The 26464-nt window shown below is 38.9% G+C and overlaps 1 protein-coding gene across 2 annotated transcripts in view; it reads right to left on the reverse strand.

Annotated features, from left to right (window-relative positions):
• Positions 1-26464, reverse strand: part of SLC35A1 (solute carrier family 35 member A1) — a 532373-nt gene that overhangs the window by 213934 nt on the left and 291975 nt on the right. For both annotated transcript variants that reach the window (XM_044069159.1, XM_044069151.1), the window contains exon 3: positions 20984-21143. In XM_044069159.1, coding sequence (XP_043925094.1) covers positions 20984-21143 — 160 coding nt within the window. The remainder of the gene's footprint in view (positions 1-20983; positions 21144-26464) is intronic.

Here is a 26464-nt window from a genome sequence, read left to right on the forward strand (position 1 = left end):
GGGGTTGTCTTTTTGGGAATGAATAGAATCAGCTTTGTCTTGTTTGGGTTGAGGGCAAGGTGGTTGTTTTACATCCAGTTTTCAGTGGATGCAAAGGCTAGTTGGGTTAGTAGTTGAAGCTCAGAAGAGGTTTTAGCAGTGCAGATGATTGTAGATTTGTCTGCATATTGGATCAAGGTGCCATGAGTGAGGGAGTTATGGAAGTCATCTATAAATATGCTGAATAACAGGGGGCCCAGAATGGAATCTTGGGGTACCCCTGTAGTGATGTTGAGGAAGGGAGAACAGGATTGCTGCCACTTTGTGGATTGATATCTTTTAGAGAGATAGTTTGAGAACCAGTTTAGGGTTGGAGGGGAGACACCTAGGTTGTTGAGTATGGAGAGCAGAAGGGGGTGAGATATGGTGGCGAAGGCTTTTGAAAGGTCGAGAAAAGAGTACAGACGATTTGATTGGTATCATCTAGATATACAGACAGCACGCAAGAGGTTGTCAGTACCCACAGCTACATTGCATCTGCTTGTCACTCACATAAAAATAAGACTTCTTGTGATGTACTGTTTGAAAGCTTCTTCCCAATCCTTAAAGGCCTCTAAGGCAGAAGGCTGACTCTCAAACCCCTCAGCAGCATAACATAACCTCAAATGCTACATCTTTATTACCACTCACTACAAACTGCATTCACAGGAGTTATCACACCCGCCCATATCAACCCTTAAGGCATCACAGAGCAGCAAAAATGAAAAGGAAATGTCCTTATCATAGGTAAATCCACAGTGAGACGCACAGTTCACCCACTGGCCTAGCAAAAACAGGATAACTAGAAGCTGCCTCTCAGGAGCTGGGATACGGCAGGTATATGCAGCTCTTAGATGCACTCACCATGGTTAGACTTATGACATGGTTGTTGTCCTTGTGAGTATAAATGAGTTGAGACATACATCCCTGGATTATTTGAAGGCAGACAAGCTGGAGCTCTTACACTATACAGACACGGCTGGTACAAAGCTAATCTTGGACAGCATCCTGTTTCAGAGAGAATAATGCCTCCGTATAAATGACACATGATGGACCTCAACAAATGGCTCAGGTGCTGGTGTCATATTAGGAGAATCCAGTGAGTATCAGCCTGGATGGGGATGGTGAGCTCCTCTACTTGCTTCAACAGGGACAGGCTGGTACTTTTCACCTCAGGGCTTTGGTGTACTGGCCCGAACTTTATCTGCTCCCACACTGCTCTTCGCAAGCAATACAAACCTTCTCCATCAATTAATCTGGTCAAACCACAGTAGAATAGTATAAAGGTAGTACAGCTGGAGTCAAGAAGCCTAAATAAGAAATAATCCACTTTACTAGCCTTCCTAGAAACTGCAGACATCTGCTTCATTACTGGAACATGGTTCCAGTGCAGTGATAACACAACTTCACTAACAAGGTACAATGATCATCACACTTTCAGGCCATCTACTGAAGGTACCACTGTAACCATTAAGGATGTGCACATATACCCCCATGACACCTTCACTTGCAGAGTTATACAGCTAGACAATGACTACAAACTTCATCACATCCTAGTAACTACAAATAGGAACCTTACCACTACCGAGCCAACTACAGAACCTCCACTATTTCAACCACAACCTGCAAGGCACATACAAATAAGTCTGACTCCTCTACTGTCGACCCAGACACTATTTTAATTGCTGATTTCATGTAGCCATCTGTTACCTGCAGTACTTAAGAGTACTACGAAAAAGGATGCTCAATGCCACCTAGAATTTATTAAAGCAAAAGGACTAGATAAGCTTGTGGGTGTTTCTATGAAAGCACCAAAATATACTGATAGGATAATTACAAATTTAGTGATGTTTCTATTCTGCTGTTTGTTGTCTTCTTTATATTTTAAACAGTGCTCATGTTTTGGGGTCTCTTAGTCATGCTTGCGTTGTATTTCTTGTGTTCTTCTACTTGCAAATCTCTATATTCTGATGTTTGTTTTAATCATTGTAGTTGATAAGTAGGCTAGATTATGACTGAAAGACAGTCCTCAGGCCAGTTCACTAACTCAATCAAAAATAATTTATTAAAAAACAAAGAAACTAATCTATAAATACAATGTTGGTATACATGTGAGCGACTACACAGGGATTACCAATTTACAGACAATCACAATGTTGATGTAATTTATAATCGTATATTATACCAAAATACATTGTAAATTTATTTCAAATGTCTCTGCACACTTCTGATATTCTATCATGCACTTCACTCAAGTTGAGACCGGTCCAGTGGTACTGACAGATAAAACTATTACTGCATCCCAGAGAACCTGTGTTTGACCAATGACATGGACACGGAAGAGACTAGGTGGGTAAGAATGGGAGTGAGGCTCTGATGCCAGCGTGCTTATCCCATGGGAAGGGGTTCAAATCTAAAACTGGGACTATCTACCATTTCACTACTGAACAGCAGCATAAAGACTCTGGTAAACTTAGTGCTGTGAGTGGTACACCACCTGGTCAGGAGTTTGCAGATTCATGGAAGTCCACCTGCACTTGGAGAAGGAAGCCGTTATGCAGCACAAAAGGCTGTCACAGGGTGGTGGGGTTTAGGGCACACTCCCAGCAGCATACTTGATCTCCTCACTGGCCATGGATATGGGCCATGTTGAGCCCAGGGGAAATTAGGGTGTGTCTAGTACTGAATGAGAAGAGCTGGACTCAACTGATAGCATAGGGGAGGTAAGAAAAAAAAGTTAGAAATCATTTGTTAATCTGTCTGCATATGATGCTGAAGAAAGAAATGCAAGCAATGAAGAAAAAAAACTTTTTAAAAAATTTCTGTTGTTACTTAATAGGCGACTTCTCCCATTCTCACAGCTTTCACTCTTTTAGCAGAAGAATTAGGGACAGAGCTAAAAAATAATAAGGGACAATGGTCTACAATCAAATACAGATTTTAAACACTGCTCTTATACATTGACAGTTTTTCAGCTTGCTGCTGTTACTCAGTAGTAACACCTCCACAGCTCTTCAGCTCTTAGTAAAAACTCAGACAGAAAGGTCCAGAATCAATAACAGACTTAAATATTGCTCTTGTATATGTAGGAAGCTGCTAGAACAACATGTTTTGCATTAGCATGCATTTTTGAAGGCTATAAAGTCTGAACCTCACTTACCTATCATTATGTAGTACATGCATTATTCAATAATTTACCACAAAATGACACATTTTATGTGGAATAGATCAAAAACAGGCAAAATCACGGATAGTTGGGAACTAACCTGATTGCCATTATGAATAAATAAATAATTAAAAAAATAATTGCCCTGCTGCTCTGGATAGTTTGCAATATTATCACTGGCCACAGACAAATATGACATCTTGCTAGTACTGAAATAAAAGAATACCTGCAAGTCAAATGGCTGACAGTAGCCCCATTAAGCACGGCATACTATCGTTTAATTCAAAAAAATAAAAACTTACAAGGTAATCCCCTAGGATGTGCATTAGTAAATGCTACTCAAGGTTGTCCAGACTCCCCCCTACTCCAACACAGGCATATTCCAAATAAGTCCAACACAAATGAAATGAAAATTAACAGTATGCTTACAAATGCAGATAATTTCACTAGCAATTATTCAACAATATTATGAGGTACAATTTTCATATAAAACAAAGGAATTGCAAATTGACATGCCAGAGGTATTTCATTATATATACTGTTTGCATTACTACATATCTATACCTATTCTACAGTTATTAAAAAAAACAACAAAAACTAAGTAGTTAAGGGGTTGCCAGCCCCCTCGCATGTATACTGCAGTTATTTAATGTACTTATTGCACACAGATCCCACACATAGAGAATACTATAGAGAACTCTGAGCTTAGAATACAGGTTTAAATGTTTTTCAGTTTACTGAGACAAGTGGATGGGTTAAGGGGATGGCAGGCCAGGAATTACTCTTCTCAGCAACAGCCACATTTCACCCTTAATCTTTACTGAGGTGGATATAGCAAAGTTGGACTATTTTTGAAGCATTTCAGCAATTAAACATATGCATCAACTGAGTAGACCAACCTTTTCTCTTTTACAAAAATCTGAAGTGTACTTATACACAGCGCATCATGCAGTTTACATTGTGCGTGAAAAGAGCTCAAATCCAAAAATGGGAATGTCTGCCATTTCTTAAATAAAACAAAATATGATATATACATACTGTACATATTTCTTAAATTTGGGAGGACGCAGCCTAGCATCCTAAGCATTTGCTCTCAGCCTTTACCTCTGAATGTAGACAGGTCAATGCATAGTTACAGAAAAGAGCCCCAAATTAGGGACACTTTTTAATACTGGTACTATTAACTTTGAAAGTGTAGAGAAAATAAATGTGAGCCAACATGTCCTTTCTGAAATAAAGGTCATCTGTAAAGGTTGTTGTTGTTTTTCTTTCGGCTTTTCCCGGTTAGGGATCGCCACGACGGAACTGCGGTCCGCTAATGATTGGCAGTCGATTTTTATGGTTCCGAGGTGCCAGCCTGATGTCCAACCTTCAACGAAGGCATGCCCATTCACACATGTCTTTCAAACGCCACTCGACCACGGGGAGGACATGGAGACTCCACACAGAAGGCGCTCCAGCCGAGAATTGAACGGGAGAACCTCTTGCTGTGAGTAAAGACCAATTTTTTTTCGAAAGGATTTCCAGTTTTATGAGAGACAGAGCAACATTTTGAACCAAAATTAGTGATGTCCAAAATAATAAGGAACAGATAACAGGTATGCCATGAGCTAGCTATATCTTGTTTAGTAGTCTACCTCCCTACCCCCCAAAAGACAGCAGACTCCTGTGTACCAATGTGATATGAGATTGTGACAAAAGTGAAAGAATACATGGCCGCAATAATATATTTTAATGTGTTGCTATTATTGATAGCTATTCCGCTCACCCAAATTAAGGTTGATAAGATAAATAACAAATAAATAAATACATAAATAAATAAATAAAACAATTTAAAAAATCTGCCTTGCTACTGTGGACAGTTTGCACTGTTACCACTGCCAACAGAAAAGTTTGGTATCCTGCCAGTAAGAGAGAGGCTATCCTTGTAGTTAGGAGCATATGTTTCTCTGCGTCTCTATTAAATGATTAGAGATTTCGTGGTTATCTGTCCTTGTGGGGTGCCAATCAATGTATTTAACTTGCTAATTTTAGTCATAACCACCCTGCCATGCAAATCACAGTTGACAAAATGAACAAAAAAATGACTGCCTCACAGATGAGGACAGTTTATTCTGTTACCAATGTCCACAGATAACTCTGGTATCTAAATAGCATTGAAATAATACACACCCAAGAGGTAAAAGCTATCCTGAAGATAGAACCATTTGCTCCTCTCTGTGTCTGAGGTCAAATGGTTAGATATTTCCAAGTAATCTGTCCTTGTGCCGGTGCCAAATTTGCTGTTACTCAACAGGCAACTCCACCATCCGCATAGCTCTCAACGTCTTAGCACAACAATCAGGGACAAAACTAAAAGATAATGAAGGACACATGTCCTGAAAGCATAGAGAGAATTTTAAATACTGATATTATGGAGTTACAAACTTGCTAAACTAGGTTTTGCAGTAGCATGCATTTCATGAAGGATGTGAAGTCTGAAAAATCAAATGTCTGCTAGAGAAAAAGCATCCCTGAAAATAAACAAGTCAGTTCCTTTCAGTGCTGTAGTGAAATGGCTTACAGACCACCTAATCTGTCTGCATGCAGTACTGAACTCTGAGAACAGAACCAAATTATTTTCATCTTGCTACTGTCACTGATAGGCAACCCCCACCCCAATCTTGATCATGGTCATGAGTAACCTAAAAAAAGACGGACTCAGTGTTGAAGGCAATTTGCACTCTACTACCGCTCATACATAAACCTGGTGTCCTCACAGCAAAGAAACAAAAGACACTTGTAAATGAAAAACAGTCCCTGAAGATGGAGATCACCTAGCAGTCTGTCTGTGAGCATGAAGAACAAGAAGAACAAGAAAGCAAACAAAGCTTAAAAACCTCAGCTTTGGCCGGCTAAGAACGAGCTGTATTCAACTGGACGTATAAGAGAATTTAAGTACCTTTATCTGCACTTTTTTTTCAAAAAATACAGTATTTAAATTGATTTTAACTGTTGCAGGAATATTAACTGAACTGGAAGTTAGTCAGTGTTTGCTGAATTTTGTTATTTGCTAGTAATTACAGGTGTGGGGGTAGCCACATTCTTTGATTTCCTGTCCTTGCCTATTTAAGTGGTACAGTGTGAAATATTTTCTGCTTAAAAACCTCTGCTTTGGCCGGCTAAGAACTAGCTGTATTCAACTGGACATATAAGAGAATTTAAGTACCTTTATCTGCACTTTTTTTTCAAAAATACAGTATTTAAATTGATTTTAACTGTGTTGTAGGAATATTAACTGAACTGGAAGTTAGCCAGTGTTTGCTGAATTTTGTTAATTGCTAGTAATTACAGGTGTGGGGGTAGCCACATTGTTTGATTTCCTGTCCTTGCCTATTTAAGTGATACAGTGTGAAATATTTTCTACTTAAAAACCTCAGCTTTGGCCAGCTAAGAACTAGCTGTATTCAACTGGACATATAAGAGAATTTAAGTACCTTTATCTGCACTTTTTTTTCCAAAAATACAATATTTTAATTGATTTTAACTGTGTTGCAGGAATATTAACTGAACTGGAAGTTTTGACTCTGCTCTTTGGTTAGTCCCTCCCACCCTCTCTGTTTTTGTTTTGGTGTTAATCTTAGTGGCCTTGAAACTGCCCGCCCCTCTTGTAAATTTGTGTTTGGATATTCCTTCTGGGCCCATCTCATTTGCTCACTCAGCTGAGTGCAGTGAGATCATATTCTGATTTCAGGCACTCCTACTGTGTACAAAGAGCATCTGGGAAACCGAAAAAAAAATGTAAGCTTGTTTCCTGCCTTTCCTGTTAAGTGGTATAGACTATTTGTAGGCTTCTGGGCCCCAAAGCCCTTCTGTGTTGGAGGGAAGCCTTCTAGCTTAGTTTTTTTTTTCTTATAACTAGCCAGTTTTCTAGTTTCAGCACTCAAATCTGTTTCTTTGATCTCAGCACTTGCTCAGAAAAAAAAATTCATCTGCTTTTACTGTTCTTGTGTTTCTACCTACTTTATTTTACTTTTGCATCATCTTAAAGGTACTCAATTGTATTTATTACTGCTTGGTGTAACTCATTCTAAGCCTTTTGGTTTAAACACTTGGGCTTCAGACCAGTTGTTTTGCACTGAGAGGGTTTGTGGTCTGCACTGTAGTGGCAGAACAGCTAGCTTACATCCTTCTAGGTTGGGAACTGCTGATTGAGGGCTCAGTGTATGTTATTCTAAAAGTGTATTAATTCTGGTTTAAGCACTTGGGCTTTCAGGCCAGTTATTTTACATTAACAGGGTTTGTGGTCTGCACTCTTGTGGGAGGAGAGGCTGGACTCTGCCCTTCTGAGCTGGGAATTTCTGGTTAAAGGCTTATAGTGCATGCATATCTGAACTGCTTCTTACTGAAGTTGGTGCACCTTGTTTGCTGTGGCATAGACTGGATTCGGGCCTGCTGGATCTAGCTTTGTTTGTGTAACTTGAGCACTAATCCAGGCATTCTCTAAAGTATTCAATTGTATTTATTACTGCTTGGCAGTAACTTGATTAAAGTGTAGCTATCATTCTAAGTCTTTTGGATTAAGCACTTGGGCTTCAGACCAGTTGTTTTACATTAGGAAGGTTTGTGGCATGCACTGTGGTGGCAGGACAGGTAGCTTTCATCCTTCTAAGTTGGGAACTGCTGATTGAGAGCCCAGTGTCTGTTATTCTTAAAGTGCATTAGTTCTGGTTTGAGCACTTGGGCTTCAGGCCAGTTATTTTACATTAAGAAGGTTCGTGGTCTGCACTCTTGTGGGAGAAGAGGCTGGACTCTGCCCTTCTGAGCTGGGAATTTCTGGTTAAAGGTTTATGGTGCCTGAATATTTGAATTGTATCTTACTGAAATTGCTACACCTTGTTTGCTGTAGCATAGACTAGATCCAGGCCTGCTGAATCTAGCTTTGTTTATATGCTTGTTGTTTGTTTGCGTGTTATTTCCCTGGAACGCTAATTCCACCAAATACGCGGCTTCTCAGCGTTTCTGTGGATCACTAATGATATCTGCATTGCTTACTGTACTTATTTCCTTGTTTCACTTGAAAGAAAGTTCCTGTTTCTCGTTTTTGCATTTAAGTTACCTGACACTTGCTCACTAAAGCAATTATATAAGTCAGCACTAAAAATTAAAAGCACTACACCCTCACTCCCCACTGGCCCTTGTTTTCAATTATAAAGGAATTCCCAATATTATTCTAGCATGTCCAAAGGTCACTTGTCAATATCCTCTCCGGTCCAGCTGGCGAATCTGGGAATCTTGAGGCAATGCTACAACTGCCTCATGTACACAGACAACCCTCTCCTCCTCCCAAAAGATTCCAACACATGTGAGAGATGCAACCATATAGCCAAACTGGAGGCTAAGCTCTCTCAACTCAGTATTGGCATAACCAGTCAGGAGGAGAAGGAAACCACACTCACTACAATTCCAGTCTCACACAGACCTACCACGACAGCAAACCAAACACATAATCACACAAAAACATACTCGGAGGCTCTAAATAAAGATCTGCCTAAGCAGCAGAGACCTCCAAAGCAGACACCCAAGCAACCGCTACCCCAAAACAAAACACGTGCAACACATATCTCACAAAGCCAGTGTGCCGAACAGTCACAGCCCTTAAGACTAAACACACCTGATACACTTGTAATAGGTGACTATCGTCAGGCACACTGACGTCCTGCTCACCAGGCTGAACAAGTTGAGGATCACGGTGAGCAGCCTGTCGGGCGCTAGGATCCGCCACATAACACAAACACTAAGGTCACTCCAAGGCAAGTACAAATATGACTCAGTCATTGTCCATGCTGGTGTGAATGACCGGAGACGTACCTCCCTGGACTACATGAAAAGAGACATAGAGGAGCTCTCTGAGCATGTAGCCCAGGCTGGTATGACCCTGACCTTGAGTAGCATCTTACCCTCACCAAGAATGATGCCACAATATGAAGACAAGATGATCAATTTCAACAATTGTCTTAAGTACTGGTGTCATTCAAAGGGGATCCAATGCCTGTCAGCTTGGGATGATATGCTCGACAAGCCACGATGCTTCGCTAGGGACGGCTTGCACCTGTCACCTGGCTTTCGGATATTGGCAAAGTCTCTTGCTACCCCCATAGTGCCTTTTTTAGGCAAGGCTCAAAAGACAAACCCACCTCCATAGGTATCACAAGGGATAAGAAACTAAGAGTAATGCTACTCAATGCCAGAAGTCTAAACCTCAAGATGCATGCACTCAAAACTCTCCTTAGCATGGAGAACATCAATATCTGTGCAGTAACAGAAACCTGGTTCAGTGCTCCCGAGAGCACCCCAGCACTACCAGGTTATACCTCATACCATGCTTTTCGGCCCCAAAACTTGGACCGAACCACAAAAGGAGGGGGAGTATCAATATTCATCAAAGAAACCCACACCTCCAGGTTGGTGGCAAAGCACGAAGCATCAGAGACTATCCATGTGCAACTAACAGTTGGTAAAACTGCCTTCCAGTTTATATCCTGCTACAGATGACCCTCCCAAAGCCAGGAACCCCACTCGGCCTTCCTGAGAACACTGGAAAATATGAAGGTCTCTCCAAACACCATTATATTGGGCTACATCAACTACCCAAACATAGACTGGGAGCATTACTCTAGCTCCAACACCCTAGCCCAAAGGTTCCTAGAATTTATAAACTCAAATGCTATGGAACAACTTGTTACCACTCCCACAAGAAGGGAAAACATACTGGACCTGATCATCACCAACATGGGGACTCTATGCTCCAGAACAGAAGTGTATCCCTCACTGGTAAGATCAGACCATAAACTAATCTCACTGGATATTCACATCCCGACCCCACCCCCTGCCCCGAAAACCACAGTGAAAAACTTCTCTAAAGCAAATTTCACACTCCTCAAAACCGAGGTGGAATCCTTCAAAGCCCCCGGGCCTGTGGAAAATACAGCCCAGACCGCAGAATCCTTTATAAACGCATTCTATGAACACCTTCAGGAATGCATGGATCATGTGATCCCAAATAAAACCAAGACCCAATCCTACAAAGGCAGACGTCCTGTCTGGTGGACCCCAGCCATAAACAAACTATACAATAGAAGGGGGAAGCTACTAAAAGATAGAGCAAAATCCCAAAAAGGGAAGGCATCACTGATCAGTATTAGCAAAAAACTACGGGCACTCATAAAATTGTCTAAGGCCAGCTTCGAGAGAAAAATTGCGCAGGACACTAAGGATAATCACAAGGCTTTCTTTAGTTACGTTAAGAATCTGGGTGGTAATTCCCAGATATGCTCAAAATTAGTCCAAAATGACAAAAAATACACCGAACCCACAGACATTGCCAACATCCTAGCTGACAGGTTCAGCGCAAACTTCTCCCTCCCCACCAAAGGGCAAATATCTATCCCAGCAGAGTGCTGACCCCCTGACATCTCAGATGCTCAGGTAAGAGCCGCCCTCTCCAAAGCAAAAAACACAGCATCAATGGGACCAGACGGTGTCCCGAGCTGCGTCCTACATGAACTCCAAGAAGAGCTAAACCCAAACATAAAACTACTGTTCAATCTCAGCCTTACTACAGGATATGTGCCCAAAGAGTGGCGTACAGCAACAGTGGTCCCTCTCCATAAGGGTGGTGCCTCAACGGATCCTGGAAACTATCGCCCCATAAGCCTGACTAGCTTGGTCTGCAAAGCTATGGAAAGGATCATCATGGACGTCATAAATAAAGATATTGGGGACCTACAGACACTGGATCCTACCCAGTTCGGCTTTGTTAAGGGCAGATCCCGCCTCTTAAACCTGATTGATTTCTTTGAAACAGTCACCAAGGCCATTGACGAGGGGAAGGTGGTCCACACAGCCTACCTGGACCTCGCAAAAGCCTTCGATACAATACCCCACTCGGGCATTATAGATAAGCTCACCAGCTTAAATATAAACCCCTATGTCACTAGATGGATTGCAAACTGGCTCAAGGACAGAACCCACATGGTTAGAATTGCTGGAGCCATGTCAGACTCCAAACCAGTTACAAGTGGTGTCCCACAAGGCTCAGTCCTGGGACCTCTCTTGTTTGGTATATATTTCTCGGAGGTACAGGCCAACACGGAAGGACTGTGGCTGACCAAGTTCGCAGATGACTGCAAACTGGGCGCCATAATAGACTCTCCAGCCGACACAAGCATCCTCCAAAAGGGCCTCATAGAAACAGACAACTGGTGCTAGAGCCATGGTCTCAAGCTAAATGCCAAAAAGTGTATAGTCATCCCCTTTGGCAAAAACAAAGTGCCCACAAATTACCACATAGGTGGTAATCCATTAAGTACAGAAGAAGTAATTAGGGACCTGGGGACCCAAGTTGATAGCAATCTCTCATTTGACAACCACGTGGCCAAAGTGGTTAGAAAAACATTTTATGTAGCCCACCTAATCATGAAGGGATTCACATCTAGATCAGGGGAGGTCATCGTGGCCTCTTTACTCATCCCTCATCAGGCCCATAATTGAGTACAATGCCCCTTTTGGGATGTACCTTACCAGACACCTGCAGCAACTGGAAAGACCCCAAAAGTACCTCACCAAGAGGATCAAAGGGCTCAAACAGATGCCATATGCTGCCCGGTTAAAAAAACTCCAGCTCTACTCTGTGGCATACCACCTGTTCAGAGGCGATCTGTGCCTGATGTATAAAGCCATGTCCAACCCGGAATTAATGGACATGCTGCACCTCAGAAAATCCAAATCCCATCGAGCTACGCGCTCAAGAGACTTGAACCTCAGCACTGAAATAAATAGGACATGCTGGAGGGACAGATTCATAACCCAGAGGCTCCCTTCACTCTGGAATAAAATCCCAGTCCAGGTTAGGCAGAGTCCCTCATTGACTCTCTTCAAGAGGAATCTTGATGAGTGGATGGGAGATCATAGGTTTACCCTGGGTATCACTTCTGTGTCACTGTTAGACAGAGGCACAGTATACTAATCTCGAAAAAGGGCATAGCAAAATAAATTTAAAATGGGTGGCGAAAGCCAAACACATTCTGGCTAGGCTTATAAATGCCCTAGGGCAGATAGCCTAGTATGAACCTATGAACATCCAGAAAACAGCTTTCACCTTGCTGCTATTGCTACATATGCAGCTATCCCCATAGCTCACACCTTTTAAACAATCAAGGAACAAAAAAAAAAACTTTTGACAGTGATTTTAAATACTGCTGTTATACACTTAAAATATACAGTCTGAAAGTCAAGTGTTTATCACAACTTAGCAGATTCAATCCTTTAAGATTTACCAGAAAGAAAAACTTTATAAAGAAACAGACCAAAAATGAGGAAAAATTCACTGACATTTTGCAAAATCAGAGACACTAGAAATCACAGCTCTCAATTTTGGAGCACAAGAATCAGGGACAAAGCAAAAAATAATGGTGGTAAAGGTCCAAACGCAGGGACAGATTTTCTTATACACTTAATTTGCTAGAATAGCAATCTGTGCTGTAGCCCTCAAATTATCCCAGTTATGCTCATTAGGGTTAAAATATAATTATCGACCATGTGATGAGTAAGGCAAATCTCTAAACCAAATGAGATAGGTTAACTTGAGCTAGGCTTAAAATTGCCCACAAAGGCATCTTGCCTAGTACTTTCCTACCATGAACTACTATTACTAGGAGCATGCATTTTCTGACGAGAGAGAGTTGAGCTCTATGCTTATATGCCTATTCACAGTCCTGACTATTGTTATTTTATACTTAAATTATTAAAAGTGACTGCCTTACTGTCCTGTGCAGTTTGTACTGTTACCATGGACCAAAGCTAATATCATTTCCTACCACTATTGGAAAAGAAAATATATATATGCAAGGGTCCCATCCCTGAAACTGATAATGTCAGCTCTTTTCTGCATTTCAGTTTTAACGGCCATATAGAAATATATAAGCACCTCCACTCCCAGTCACTATAATGAATAACGAATAATAATAATAATAATAATAATAAAGACTGCTTCACTGCTGTGAGCCGTTTATCTCTATCAATGTCCATAATCTCATATCTTGCCACAACTGAATACACCTGCAAGGGAGAAAAGGTCCATGAAGATAGAAGTGTCCAGTCCTCTCTGCATCTCTAATCAAATAGCTAAAGATACCAGGTTTCACTGTAGGAGCACTAGATGAGAGAAAACTAGACGCAAGACACTTGAGTGAAAAGCCATCCTTGAAGATTGAAGTGCCTGCTTCTTTCTGCTTCCCTGGTGGAATGGTTAGAGAAAACAGCTTTTACTGTAGGAGTTCAAGAATCTGGGACACAGTCAAAAATAACAGGGAGGGGGCAAAATTAATGATAATTATAAATATTTCTCTTATTCACTTAAAACGTTAACACAACATATTTTGCATCAGCATGCATTTTCTAAATAAAATATGAAGCAGGAAACTCTAATGACTAGCATTATTAACTTGTCTGCAATCCTTGGTGATTTACCATAAAATCAAGGGAGCAGAAATTTTAAGGCAAAAATCACAGAAGTTCTGCTAAATTAAGGACAGTTAAGAAGTAAGGGGTATGAGTTCCCTGCACATCTCTCAATTTATTTGCTCAACAATTTTGGACATACTAAAATAATTGGGGACAAGCTCAAGGATAATTTTAATATTACTCTAATTCATTAAAAAATTTCAAAGAACAACATTGAGATACATTTTCTGAATAATAAGAGATATGAAACTGTAATGTCTGGAATTTACTTGCCTGTGATGCTCAGTGAGCGACAGGCCGTCAAAAAAAATTACAGAAAAAACAATGGACTTTTTGCAAACATCTGGGATAGCCGAGAAGTAAGGACCAAAGCATAATGGTGCAGACTGTTATGCACACATCTGGGCATAGTCGCAGTCACTCGCACTCAAACACATTTACACACGAGTACTCTCAAGATGCGTGTGCACACGCGCATGCATACACACACACACAGACACACACACACAGACACACCACTTACTTTTATGTGACATGGCTGCAATGAGGAGATCTAGCTTCAAATACTAAACATTCTTCTTGTTCACTGCAATCATTATGGCCCAAAGTGTAAAACAGAATGCTGATACATTTTATAGTCAAGACTGTTCAGTGACATGCATTTTTTTTGTTTGTTTATTATTAATGCTTTCTCAGCAATCCCTTTTTTCTACATGTTTCTATTTATAGATGTAGCAAGTGAATGTGTAAATGACAACTAGCAAAAAATAAAGCAAAATATAAAATAAAAAGGATCACTGAACAGCACTCCATTACACAGTCTGTATGTAGTTATTGTATGATTTTACGGCTTGCTGCCTTTTCAGAACTCATGGACTGCAGGTTCAATGATTTTTTTCTCCCTCCCTGCTATTTTCATTTAGGGCTGTTCATGAGTTTTTTTTTTCATATAAGTTGTTATTTACGCATGCAGCAAGTCTCAGGCTCACTTCAGGACTTTCTGAATTTGTAAAAAATAATTTGCGGAAAAAACATTGTATAGGTCGCTGCTTGAACTTTTAATTCATGAGAAATGAGACTGTTAGAAGGAAAGCAGCCAGCAGAACAAAATAAAAACAAATGTGTCCTTACCACAAATCTACTATTATTATCTGTTTTTCCTCTTCTATCACTTTTATAGCCCTTCTAAGCATTAGTACCATTATTCCCCTTTTCCTTTGTCTCCGATATTCTGCTGAATATCTATCATAAAACCCTCTTTGTCAAATTCACATACTCACTTCTTTCCAGATATGTCTCCTGCAGCATGTTTCTTATGCTCTGCATTTCTTAAGACAATTCAGTACTTCTTCGTTTTTGTCTGTACCTGGAAAGCAATTTACATTCCAAGATAGTATGGCTAGAGTAGTCTATTTATTAAAGAGCTATTGTTCTCACCTACTATACATGACATTTTTTAATATGTATTTCTAAGTTTTGACTTACACGTGTACACTGTTTGGCAAGTGGATCTTTTATACAGTTGTTTCTTCTCATCTCCATTTAAACATATGCCACATTGTCAAGACTTTTTGCTTTAATAAAAACCCTCAAACAAGAAACTAAATGGATTTGAAGAACAATCCCATTGCCTATTAACTAAGAGCAAGCACAAAAAACTGTATATTTTCAGCAAAAGAAGTTTAATCCTCCAGACAGGAAAAGCTGCCCTAAATTGACAACTGCACCCACAGACATTACATAATCTAAAGTTAAAGTTACTCATGCTAAAAGGCATGTTGCAGCCTGTGTTCCTACTTACACTGATTTCTGTCTGTTCTTCCCCTCCCAGATATGAAAAACAGCTTGCATGCTTTCAGAAAACATTAACCTTTAGCACTAAGAAAAAGTCCACTGACTATCTTTAAATAAAACTAAATTATGCACTTTATATTAAATATGTTAAAGTATTAAGGCTGCTCGGGAGGATACTATATTTTTTTTCAATTCCCATAATTTCAGGCTTTTTTAATGAACTGCTTGCATTTGTAACTTTACATTTTGCACTTCCATCAGCAAAGAATGTTCAGAATTCTCAAGACTAATTGCTTGCACCTACCTGCAGACACCTTAATCCCATGTAAAAGTAGCCAGAAATGATAAAGCATCTAACAACTCTGCAAATGTTTAGAGTAATCTTTGTAAATTTCACTTAGAATGCAATGTACAAAATTCCTGTAGCCAACTGCCCTCAGCTGCAGACTTCCTGCCTCCCACTGAGAATATTTGCTAATGGAAAAAACAGCAAGGTGTTATCTTTGTGGCTGCAAGAAACTTAGCATTTTTCATCCCTTTAATTGTTTTGTTTTATTTTTCAACTATATTTAATTACAAAAAACTGTTTAAAGCTTATGCTAAGGGCATTAACGTAGACATCCACCCTTGTAAAAAGGGAAATTATTATCTTAATTGTACATTTATATTAATCAGTTCCCTTCTACATCCCACTCTCAACTCAGCCCAAGATCACATTATATTAGCAAACTTGCTTCTGTCTAGTCTTTCTCATCTTGCTATAGTGTAAAGCCTACTTTTCTTACAGCAAAGAAACAGTACTTATTTACTTTAATACCTTTAACATGTGCAATAGTCAATAAAAAGATCCCCCCAAGTTTAAAATACTCTACTGCACACTACATAAAACTGCTTTACAATAGAACATGCATTTTATATATAATGACATGTTTTATATAAATACCAATAAGAACAAACATTGTTTTACAGTTACTATTTTTCCCTTTAGTGTCCTTCTAAACATTAATGAAAAAGTTCAACATATGCTTTAGCGTCCAGCCACAAATTTAACACTCAACAAAAATTCTGGTCTTTCCTAGCCACTTTTTCCTTGCAAAGCCATATTTCACAAATGTGACTGATGCTTTACAGTCAATGTTAATGGTTTTCTTCCTGATCATCTTCACCCCCCTCCCCCACACCATGTCCAAGGTACTCCCAATTCTTTTAATGAACTCTTGTGCTTCTTTCATGGAACAATAGAAAAGTTTACCTGGCAAAGACTCTTCAAACTTTATTGTCAGAAGAATGACAAGGAGAATACCATTCTGTTTGCTGGCTCACCTCTTGTTGGATTAATATTTATTCCTCCTTAACTTGCTCTGCATCAAAAATGTCTTTGATCCTCCAGAAAAAAAAATTCTGAAGACAGCAAGACACAGCAGCTTGAATCTCACACATACCTATTGTAATCACCTGATTGCTAGGGCAAATATGCTTTCCTGGCATACAGTGAATAATTATTTTTCAGAAACAGTTTGCAGTTTCCAATTTTTGTTGCTTTTCATTTCTACCACAGTTTTGTCAGGATCAAATCTTTCTGCAGTTTTGAATGCATCTAATTGTGTGGCTAGGGTGGGAAGACAGGGGCAAACACCCTGGATGCAAAATGTGTGTGCGCGTGGGGGGTGCAACCAGATGACCCCATTGTTTCGTTAATGCAATACTGGCTTTTAAAAGCTGGTAGTGCATTTGTGGTCAAACCTGAACACTATAGTGCTCCATATGAGATCTAAAGTGTAGCAACTGCCTGCAATGCAGCAAGCAGCTTGCTACAGTTTAAAAGAAAAAAATGTTTTAACTAAAGCCTGAGCACTGTAGGATTCCATGCAGGCAGGGTATAAACTGTAGTAATTGTTTAGTACATTTGTAGCAAACAGTTTGCTACAGTTTAAAACAATTTTTTAACTAAAACATGAGCTCTGTAATGCTCCATGCAGCCAGAGTATAAACTGTAGTAACTGTTTGCTACATCTACAGCAAACAGTTTACTATAGTTTAAAAAGGAGAATTTTTTAAACTAAAGCAAAGGTGCTGTTGCATAGAAATGCGACTTGAACGACTGGGGAGGGGGACTGTGTTGTGCATCCGGCCAACAGAAGGAATGTCTTTTTTTTTTTTTTTTTGCTCATCAATGGAGGAGCTGGTGGGGTTGAGGGTGGGGTCATTAATTTAACTGTAATGAGCTGATACAATGTCTGGATTGGCATATTACAGTGAATGTTTTTTTTTTACACCATTCTTCACTTGAAGAGCAGAGGGGATGGGCACTGGTTCACAGTACCAGCCCAGGGTGCTGTTTGAACCAGCTATGCTTCTGAATGCATCTTTAAAAATATAGGTCTTGGCTGCTTTCTCATGGCTGGGTTTAGGGAATACACTCTGTGCACTTTCAGTTAACAAATCTTGCTGTGGAACATCAGTCCAGTTGCTTATTTGTGCTTTCATATAATTAACAGTCTGTCAGTTCTAGTTTCTCTGATAAAGCAGAAAATTACAGGTTTCTCTGTGAGCTCGTTTAACTTTACTATTTTTTGCAACAGCCCTTCTTGAGAAGCCTCATACTCAGCCTTTTATTAATTTCGGCTTCTGATTTTTGCAGTTTTACCAGTTCATCTGAACAGCTAATTAAAGCTTCTTCAATTTTTCCCTACCTTTCGTTATTTGAGTTGATATATTTCTTCAGAATTTCATTTATTTTAATAAACCCTAATTGCATTTGAGTTTTCCTCTAAATTACTGGATGCCATCTCTTGCACCAAAGGTGAAGCTTCAACTGCTTTTTACTGTATAGCTGCAATATTCTTCCCAAACAGTACTTTCTCTTGACCTCTCCTGTTTGATTTTCTTTCAGGATGTCTAAATTTCTTCTTTGAAGGCATCCAGGCAGTGTACCTACTAGCCAGTGACTGAATTTTACCCCAAAACTTACATTTTATTTATTCCATTTTCTCAGTTTCTGTTTTCACATTAGGCCAGCTGAACGTAAGTTATTGATCAGTGTGCAACCACATTGGAAGTCCTCAAGTATACAATCTTACGACTACCCCATTTGCTGAAATCCTGGTAGCTACAGCAAATGTGTTACATAGTTCAGTACTCTCAACACTGCCCTATCACATACTGCAATAAGGTTCTCCATCAATTGTTTTATATTACTGTATTTTCAAAGTGGTAAGTTACAATTTAAGGACTCTACTAAAATCATTACAAGAGCCGAATGCTCTTTTTTTTCATATCCAGTTGGACTTTGATTCCCTTCCAAAAGAAAGTCAAGCAACAGGAAAATGTCTACATTTTCTCTTTTATTACCTGGAAATGAATGAAACAGTAGCAATATCATCCTTAAGGCTATTACACAAAAAAATCTCCTATCTGGGGGAGCTTTATGCAGTCATATGCTATATGGGTGACATGGTATGTGAATCAGTCCTGAGATTTTGCATTAGATATATACTTAAATGTGTACAATAGTGGAAGAAAGGACATTTCAGTGTTTTTATTCTCATTAATTTATATTACATTTTTTGGAAAAGGAGGAATATACATTGGTCAACCATAACAATTCATTCATATAATTGTTTTCCCAAAAGTGATGTCATCAGGAAAAAACAAAGGACTGACAAGACTGTGTCATCATGGTTCTAATACAGGCCAACAGTGGATTGATTTTGCCTGCTTTATATAAATGCCCTTCTCATCTGAAGAGAACAGGAGAGAAGACCCTTTTCCACTATTTTTCACCTTCCCTAAAAGTGATGAGAGGGTGAAGTTCTTGCATATAAACCCAGAGAGGACCCATACAGGGTCCATCCTGGTGCTGCTGGACGAAGCCTGTACAGACAGGCAAGAAAAATGGACTGAAGCAGCTGATACCAGCATCATATCCTTTGACAATACAGGCCCATGCTTATGATTAGGCATCTCCACTACTAAACACTCCATGTATTGTCCTGCAGAGAAAGTTCATGAACCTAGGGAACAATTTTATGTGGTCCTGACCATACTATCATATGTGAGTCAACCAAGTAAGCCTATGAGAATCCTGGACTAACACTCATGACACTTTTTAGATACCCAAGTGACAGATTTTTGTGATTCAGAAGTGGGAACCATTTAAAAAGGAGATACAGCTTCACTGGAGCTTGAGGTTGGTTTGCATTTCTTAACTGTTTTTTTTTTTCCTTGACATATACCACAGCTGATTTCTCTCTCCTATTTTCAGTTCAGATGAACTACAGCTAGAAGACTTATTCTTGCATTATTTTTCTCAGAAAAGTTTGGCAATGTTTATAACTTTCACTCTGTCAAAAAGTCTTCTTAACCCAGTGGGTTTGTTAAACTTTAATCAGTACTCGCAGTTACCTGTGCTAGAATAGCAGCCTCAAACAAACTGGACACCAATACAGAAATCTTTAGGGATGATATACAGAGCTCTGTCTCACCACTCTAGCGCCTTTGTCGCTGTGAGGCCTGCACTGGTCTTTCCAGGGAATGACTGGACTATGTCAGCTCTGTCAGTAAGTAAACTTGAATGCTATGACTTACTGCTACAATGACCCTCCCTGAAGTAACATCAGGCAGCTACAATATGAAGAAATACTTATTATGACCATCTTAGTGATGCAGACTGATAACACCTTATGACCGACAACCATTGTATGAGTAACAGTTTGGCTGCTGGAACAGCAAAGCAGGAGAGGATGGGGATAAGTGGCTTACAGCTTGTCCATCTTGGGGGAATGACAGTAGTTTCCTGTTGATTAGAGGCTTGCATAAAAACAAGGGCTGCTACTAGGACAGGTGCAGGCTTGACATTCCTGGTCTGGAGAAGGTAGCCTTTGGAGACGTGCACACGTACGTCTGTGAAGTGTGCATGCATTCTAAAAAGGGCACAGAATATCCTTGTAGTGAAGCTAGTGCTCATATCAGCCCCAAGGGGGCACAGTTAAGCTTTTAGTGAAAACTGCTTAGCTGCCACTCAACATGATCTTAGCTGCTGGTTAGTGAGGACTGAGGCATGCGATTCTGTGTTCTGGAAACATGTATGGAAAAGATATAGAGGATCCCAGTCAGGTGGAAGTGAGAGACTAGCTTGGACATGGGGGTCCTCTGGACTGCAGCACACAAGAAAAGGATGGAGTGGTGAGAGTGACAAATAGTCCTCGTGGCTGCTTGCATGCTGGCCCCTCTGGATGCCCTACCCCTATATTGCAATTGCTATAACCATAGTATGGAGGATGCATGACATGAGTCTGACTGGAGGGAGAGGATGGTAGACAGGTATGGGGGTTGCCAAAAACACCTAGAAAAGCAATACTTACCATCCAAAACTGACTACATACAAACTGCATATTGTTACAATCCATAATGCTAATATCCCAAAGCTTCCATTTTTTCTTTCAAAACCTACCAATCAGCTGTAAAGATGGGAAAATAAATATGAATCAAACTGATACCTACCTGATATACTGCTGCATCCAAGTTGCTAAGAGCCAGGAAAGCCATGTTGTTTTGAACTGCATAAACTATAGATGGAATGCTCAGTTTCAGCATTTCTTTGGGACTTCCTACAATATTTTCTCTCAACGATGAGCACAGGTTCCCCAAACTTCCACTTTCTCTGTTAAAAATATTAAAAAATGTACTTAAATTGAAAACTAACCGATGTGTACCTTAATGCTGCAAATACTGTTAACCAACAGAAACTTCTTAAAAGTATGTTACTTGAGGTACATTACAGTGAAAATTAAATTGACATTACCTGTAAGGGACACCACAAATTACGAAATAACAGACATAATTGCACATTAAAAACACACTACAGCACATATACTATTAAAACCTTTCATATTTTCAAGAATGCAACTACTTTACATCACAGCATGAAATTTATATGTTTTACTTTTTATACTAGTCAACAGGGTCAAAACATTAGAAAATCTTTGCCACATATTAAATTTAACATTTTCAAAATGGGTAGAATGAATAAATGGTGTATGGGTGAAAATCCAGCACAAACGCACACAGACACACACACACACACACACACACACACACACACACACACACACACACACACACACAAAGAAAAAAAACACGTTCAGGAGTCATGCAAGACTCAGGAGGAATATTGTATTACTGGAGTTGTGCAGGGAGCACAGAAAAATTATGTTCTTAAAAAAAAGCATTAATTTGTTTTTCAAGGAGTGAGATTTTTGTTCATAGCAGAAAGTACTGCTGTGTAAGTAGATGTCCTTCTCTTCACTGTTGCAGTATTCTTTACAATATGGATCCCCTGCCAAAGGCAGCCTGACATCCAGCCAGTATACCAAAGCCCTTAGGTTGCTTTAAGGTATGCTGTACATCACACGTATGCACCTAGTGTATAGCATAAGGCATAAAGGTAACGCCCAGCTGTACCATCCTCAGAACTGAGAGCCTCCAGTAGGAACACCAGTCCAAGGAAAAAATAAATAATCATTACATCCAGAGGAGAAAAGAACCAGGGGGAAGGAGGGAGGGAGTGAATACTGCAACAGTGAAGAGAAGGACATCTACAGTTATAGTAAGATCTTACACAACTGTACTATGTCCATCCATTTCACTGTTTCAGTATTCTTTACAATAGGGAAAGTGCAAAGGCTCAGGAAGAAAAAAGGGAGTAGTAGGATGGACCAGCAGAGCTCTCTTGGAACTGCAGCTGTAGCTCTGGAAATCGCATCTAACTTATAATGCCTGGTAATTGTATGCACAGAAGACCAGGCAGCTGCCTCAAGGATATAGTTAGAATCCAGACCCTTTAAAAAAGCACCAGAAGAAGCCACAGTCCTAGTATAATGAGCCTCAAAAGAAGAAGAAAGGCTCTTGTCATGGAAGGCATAACAAAAGAAATGGCTTTAGAAATTCAAATTCCCAAATATTTATACACTCCCTCTTGCTCAAGTTCTTTTATATCACATTATTGTCCAAAACTGAGGTTTTCCTGGTGCTGCAGTTTTCCTGCTTTAAAGGTTGCTTTTGCACATTTATCAAGGCCAAATGACATTCTTATACCATCTGAAAAAGTTTTGACAATTTGCAGTTGTGCTTTCAGTTCCTCTTCTGATGAGCTATACAGTATTAAATTATTGACAAAGAGAAGATGAAAAGTCTTTACACTTTGTTGTTTTCTAGGAGCCAAATTATAGCCATGGCCTAAGCTGTTAAGTAGACAGCTTAATGGGTTAATGGCAAGGCAGAATAGCAGCGGTGACAGAGTCACCCTGGAATATCCCCCTTTTAATTTTTATCCCTGAGATAATAATTTGTCCTTTATCATGGCTTAATTGCAAAGTGGTCTGCCGCTGTGTCATGGTCACTCTTTTATCCTAGTGTGAAAAAAAACCTGATAGACAAGGGCCAGTAATTCTGTCAATTTTAGTTAAATTCATTTACTGGCTAGTAAGTACACTGCCTGGATGCCAGCAAAGAAGAAACTTCCTGAAAGAAAATTAACTGGAAAAGGCAAAGCGAAAACACGGATTGAGAAGAATGCTGCAGTTGTTCAACAAAAAGGAGTTCAAGTTCCAGCTTTGGTAAAGAGATGGTTTCCATTAACTTAAAGGAAAAAATAAATAAAATTGCTCAGAGCTGATCAAAATAAATAAAACACTGAAGGAGTATACGAATTAAAATAAAAGGCTGGAAAATGGAAGAAGCTTTAATCAGCTATTCTTAATGAAGAAAAGGCTGGCTTAATATGACATTACTTAAGTAGAGCTACTTCAAAAAATGGTACAGTTAGAGGATGTAGAATACAGAGAAAACCTAAGATTTTCTGCTGTACCAGAGAAACTGGAAGAAACAGATTGTAGTAATTTCATGAAAGCACAAATAAGTTAACTGGACTTGTATTCCACAGCAGGATTTGTTAACTAAAAGTGCATATTGTGTGTATACTCCAAACCTGGTCATAATAAAGCAGCCAAGACTTGTATTAGTAAGGATGCAATCATATCTGCAGAAAGAGTTGATCCTGAAAAAAACTGTGGCAGAAAGGCAAAGTATTAAAAATTGGAGACAGTAGAAATTGTGGAAAATGATTATTCAGTGTTCATTAGGCAGAAGAGAAGCACATTTATCCTAGCAACTGGGGAATATACAGAAGTAGGTGTGAGATTTAAGCTGCAGTATCTAGCGGTCTTCGGGATATTTTTTCTGGGGAATCAAAATTATTTTTGAATCAGAACAGGTTAATGAGGAAATACAAAAGTTTGTCCAACAAAAAGTGAACCATCAAACATAAGGGGACTCTACTTCTCATTCTTCTAATAATAAACCTCATACAGAGACTTCAACAGTGAAACCTTTCCAATGTTCCAAAGGAAAATAGTCAAAAGACAGGAGGAAAAAAAGCACAGGAGCTGACTAGAAGAATCAGTAGTACCTTGGACTTAAACCAGAGTCTGGAGCTAGAAGATGGAGATGAACAGGAAGAAAACCAGCAACCCTGAAATTAGTGAATAAATGCGAAATTAAAAAGCAATCACATTTGTAAAACATGGTTTTACAAAAAGAAATGGCTGAGAAATATTGCATTTTTTGTTGGCTTTGTTAAACTTGTGGGGGAACTGAAAGGCACTTAACCCACTTCTTGTCATTAATGTTTGGAAGGACACTAACAGGAAGAAAGAAAAAGTCACTGTAAATAATTTATTTTTCTTACAGTATTTGTATAAACAATTCATGATATAAATTGCACGTTATATATAAAGGAGTTTCAATTGCTGTTGTATGAGATAAAGCTTCTAAAGTAAACAAACACTTTCTATTTTTAAAAAATGTAGGCATTACAATGTTACAAAAAAGAAGGATGGATGGACAAAAGCACAAAGTTAATAGGTTGCAATCTTGGACTGCTGAAGTGTGGAATAGGGTGTAAAAGTGCATCAATTATAATATATGCAGAGTTAAGATGTTTCTTTTACATTTGCATAGTTGGATGTCTGGATTAATGTCCTTGGTTTAATTTACTAAGTTTTTTGTGTGAGCAAGAGGGCTTTAAAAATAAGAGACCACACAATGTAATTAATAGTTTTCCTTTAGCAAATAAATGTTCAGTGTGAGCTGAGAAGTCTGCAGCTGGGGGCAGCTGTACATTCTGTTCTTATGCTTCTAAGGAAACAAGCTGAATACAGGTGAAAGCAATAAATCTCTAGAGATCTAGACATTCTTTAATGAGAGAAGCAAAATTAAAAGGTGCAAGGGAAACAACTTAGTGAAAAGTAAAGTTAGAAATTATTCAACACAAGAGTTAGCAGCTTTTTTGGTACCTAAATACTTCAATGCATTTACTAGAACAGTATACAATGTAATTTTATTTAAAGATAGCCAGTGTACTTTTTCTTAAGTCTAAAAGGTAATATTTTTGGAAACATACAGTCTTTCACATTTGGAAGGGGAATAAAGATAACACAAGAACAACAATTAGTTTAAGCAACAGCACAGTCTGTAACATGCACCTCGGCACAGATAACTTTAATTTTAGGTTAGATAATGCCTACGACAGCTGTTGATTTGGGGCAACTGTTTCTATCCTGAGGGTTAAACTTCAATGTTTGAAGATGTACCTAGTTTTGTGCATTTGTTTTAAGTGAATAGGTTATGGGGTATTCTGGGGTTGTTTTTTTTTTTTTTTTTTTTTTTTGAAGGTTTTCATTAAACCAAAATGTCTTGTAAAATGTGACATAGGTTAAAATATACATGACAGGAAACAACTGTATGAAGGATTAACCTGCAAAACAGTGGGTGCATGTAACACAAAATCTAGAAACAAACATTAAAAAAAGCCGTTACATATAGCAGGTGGGAATAATAACTTATCATACAGGCTACACTATCTATATTATTTTGGAATGAAAATGGCCTCACAGGTATAGACAAAAAAAGGTAGGAATACTGAATTACATTAAGAAATGCAGTGCAAATAGTAATGCTATAGGAGGCACATTTGGAAAGAAGTGAGCATAGGAATTCGATTAAGAAAGGATTTCAGGACGGATATGAAGCAGAATAAAGATAATGGCAGATTTGTGGTAGTAAACGGTTATTGGCAAGGTAGAAAGGTTACACTGGCGCATATTTATAGTCACCTAAAACCACTTTTATGGAGCTTAAGAAAATCAGCTTTCATCATAGAATATTACTTACAGGTGGGGAATATAACTTGATTTACAACAGTGAGGTTGTATCTATAGGACCTAGAAGGGAAAATATAACAAAAGAATGTAGATTTCCGTACAAATTTATGAAATTAATTGGCATGGAAGACATGCATTCAGAAGTATGAACTTGGAGATAATTAACATATTATTCCCCCAAATTACAAGAACTGAGGAAACTAGACAGAAATTATATGTCACAAAAATGTGCCTTTAACTGAAAGCTTCAACACACATCCAATATCTTTTTCAGATTATGTGCCAAAAACTAAGATAAAAATCCAGGGTAATAAAGTGAAAATGAGAGACTAGTACTTCCCCACCTACCTGTTAAAAAGAGAAGAATTTAAGGAATGGGTAGTGGAAACTAATCAGGAGTTATTAGGGAAGATAGAATTTTCTTCAGAAGTTATAGCTATTGAGTGGGATAAAATGAAAGCAGTTTAAAACATAGAAATAAAAGCAAAATAAACATGGATAAGAAGTAATTATTTTGAACGACTGACAAAGGTTAAAGTATTGCAAAATAAGAAGAATCTCACAGAACAAGAATAGCAGCAACAACAAAATTAAGAGAAAATAAGTAGTGTCTGGATAATATGTATGAGTTTAGAAAGATTGCAACTGCTCCTAAGCAATTTTTTTTTATAACTGTGGAGCACAAAATCTTTTAGTACAATTACTTAGGCAACAGACAGTAGAAAGGATTGTTGCCAAACTTAGGAAGCCTATAATAAGAAAA

The sequence above is a fragment of the Protopterus annectens genome, chromosome 1.part0, assembly GCF_019279795.1.
Source record: "Protopterus annectens isolate FY-2018-M chromosome 1.part0, PAN1.0, whole genome shotgun sequence".
In the NCBI taxonomy this organism is placed as follows: Eukaryota; Metazoa; Chordata; order Ceratodontiformes; family Protopteridae; genus Protopterus; species Protopterus annectens.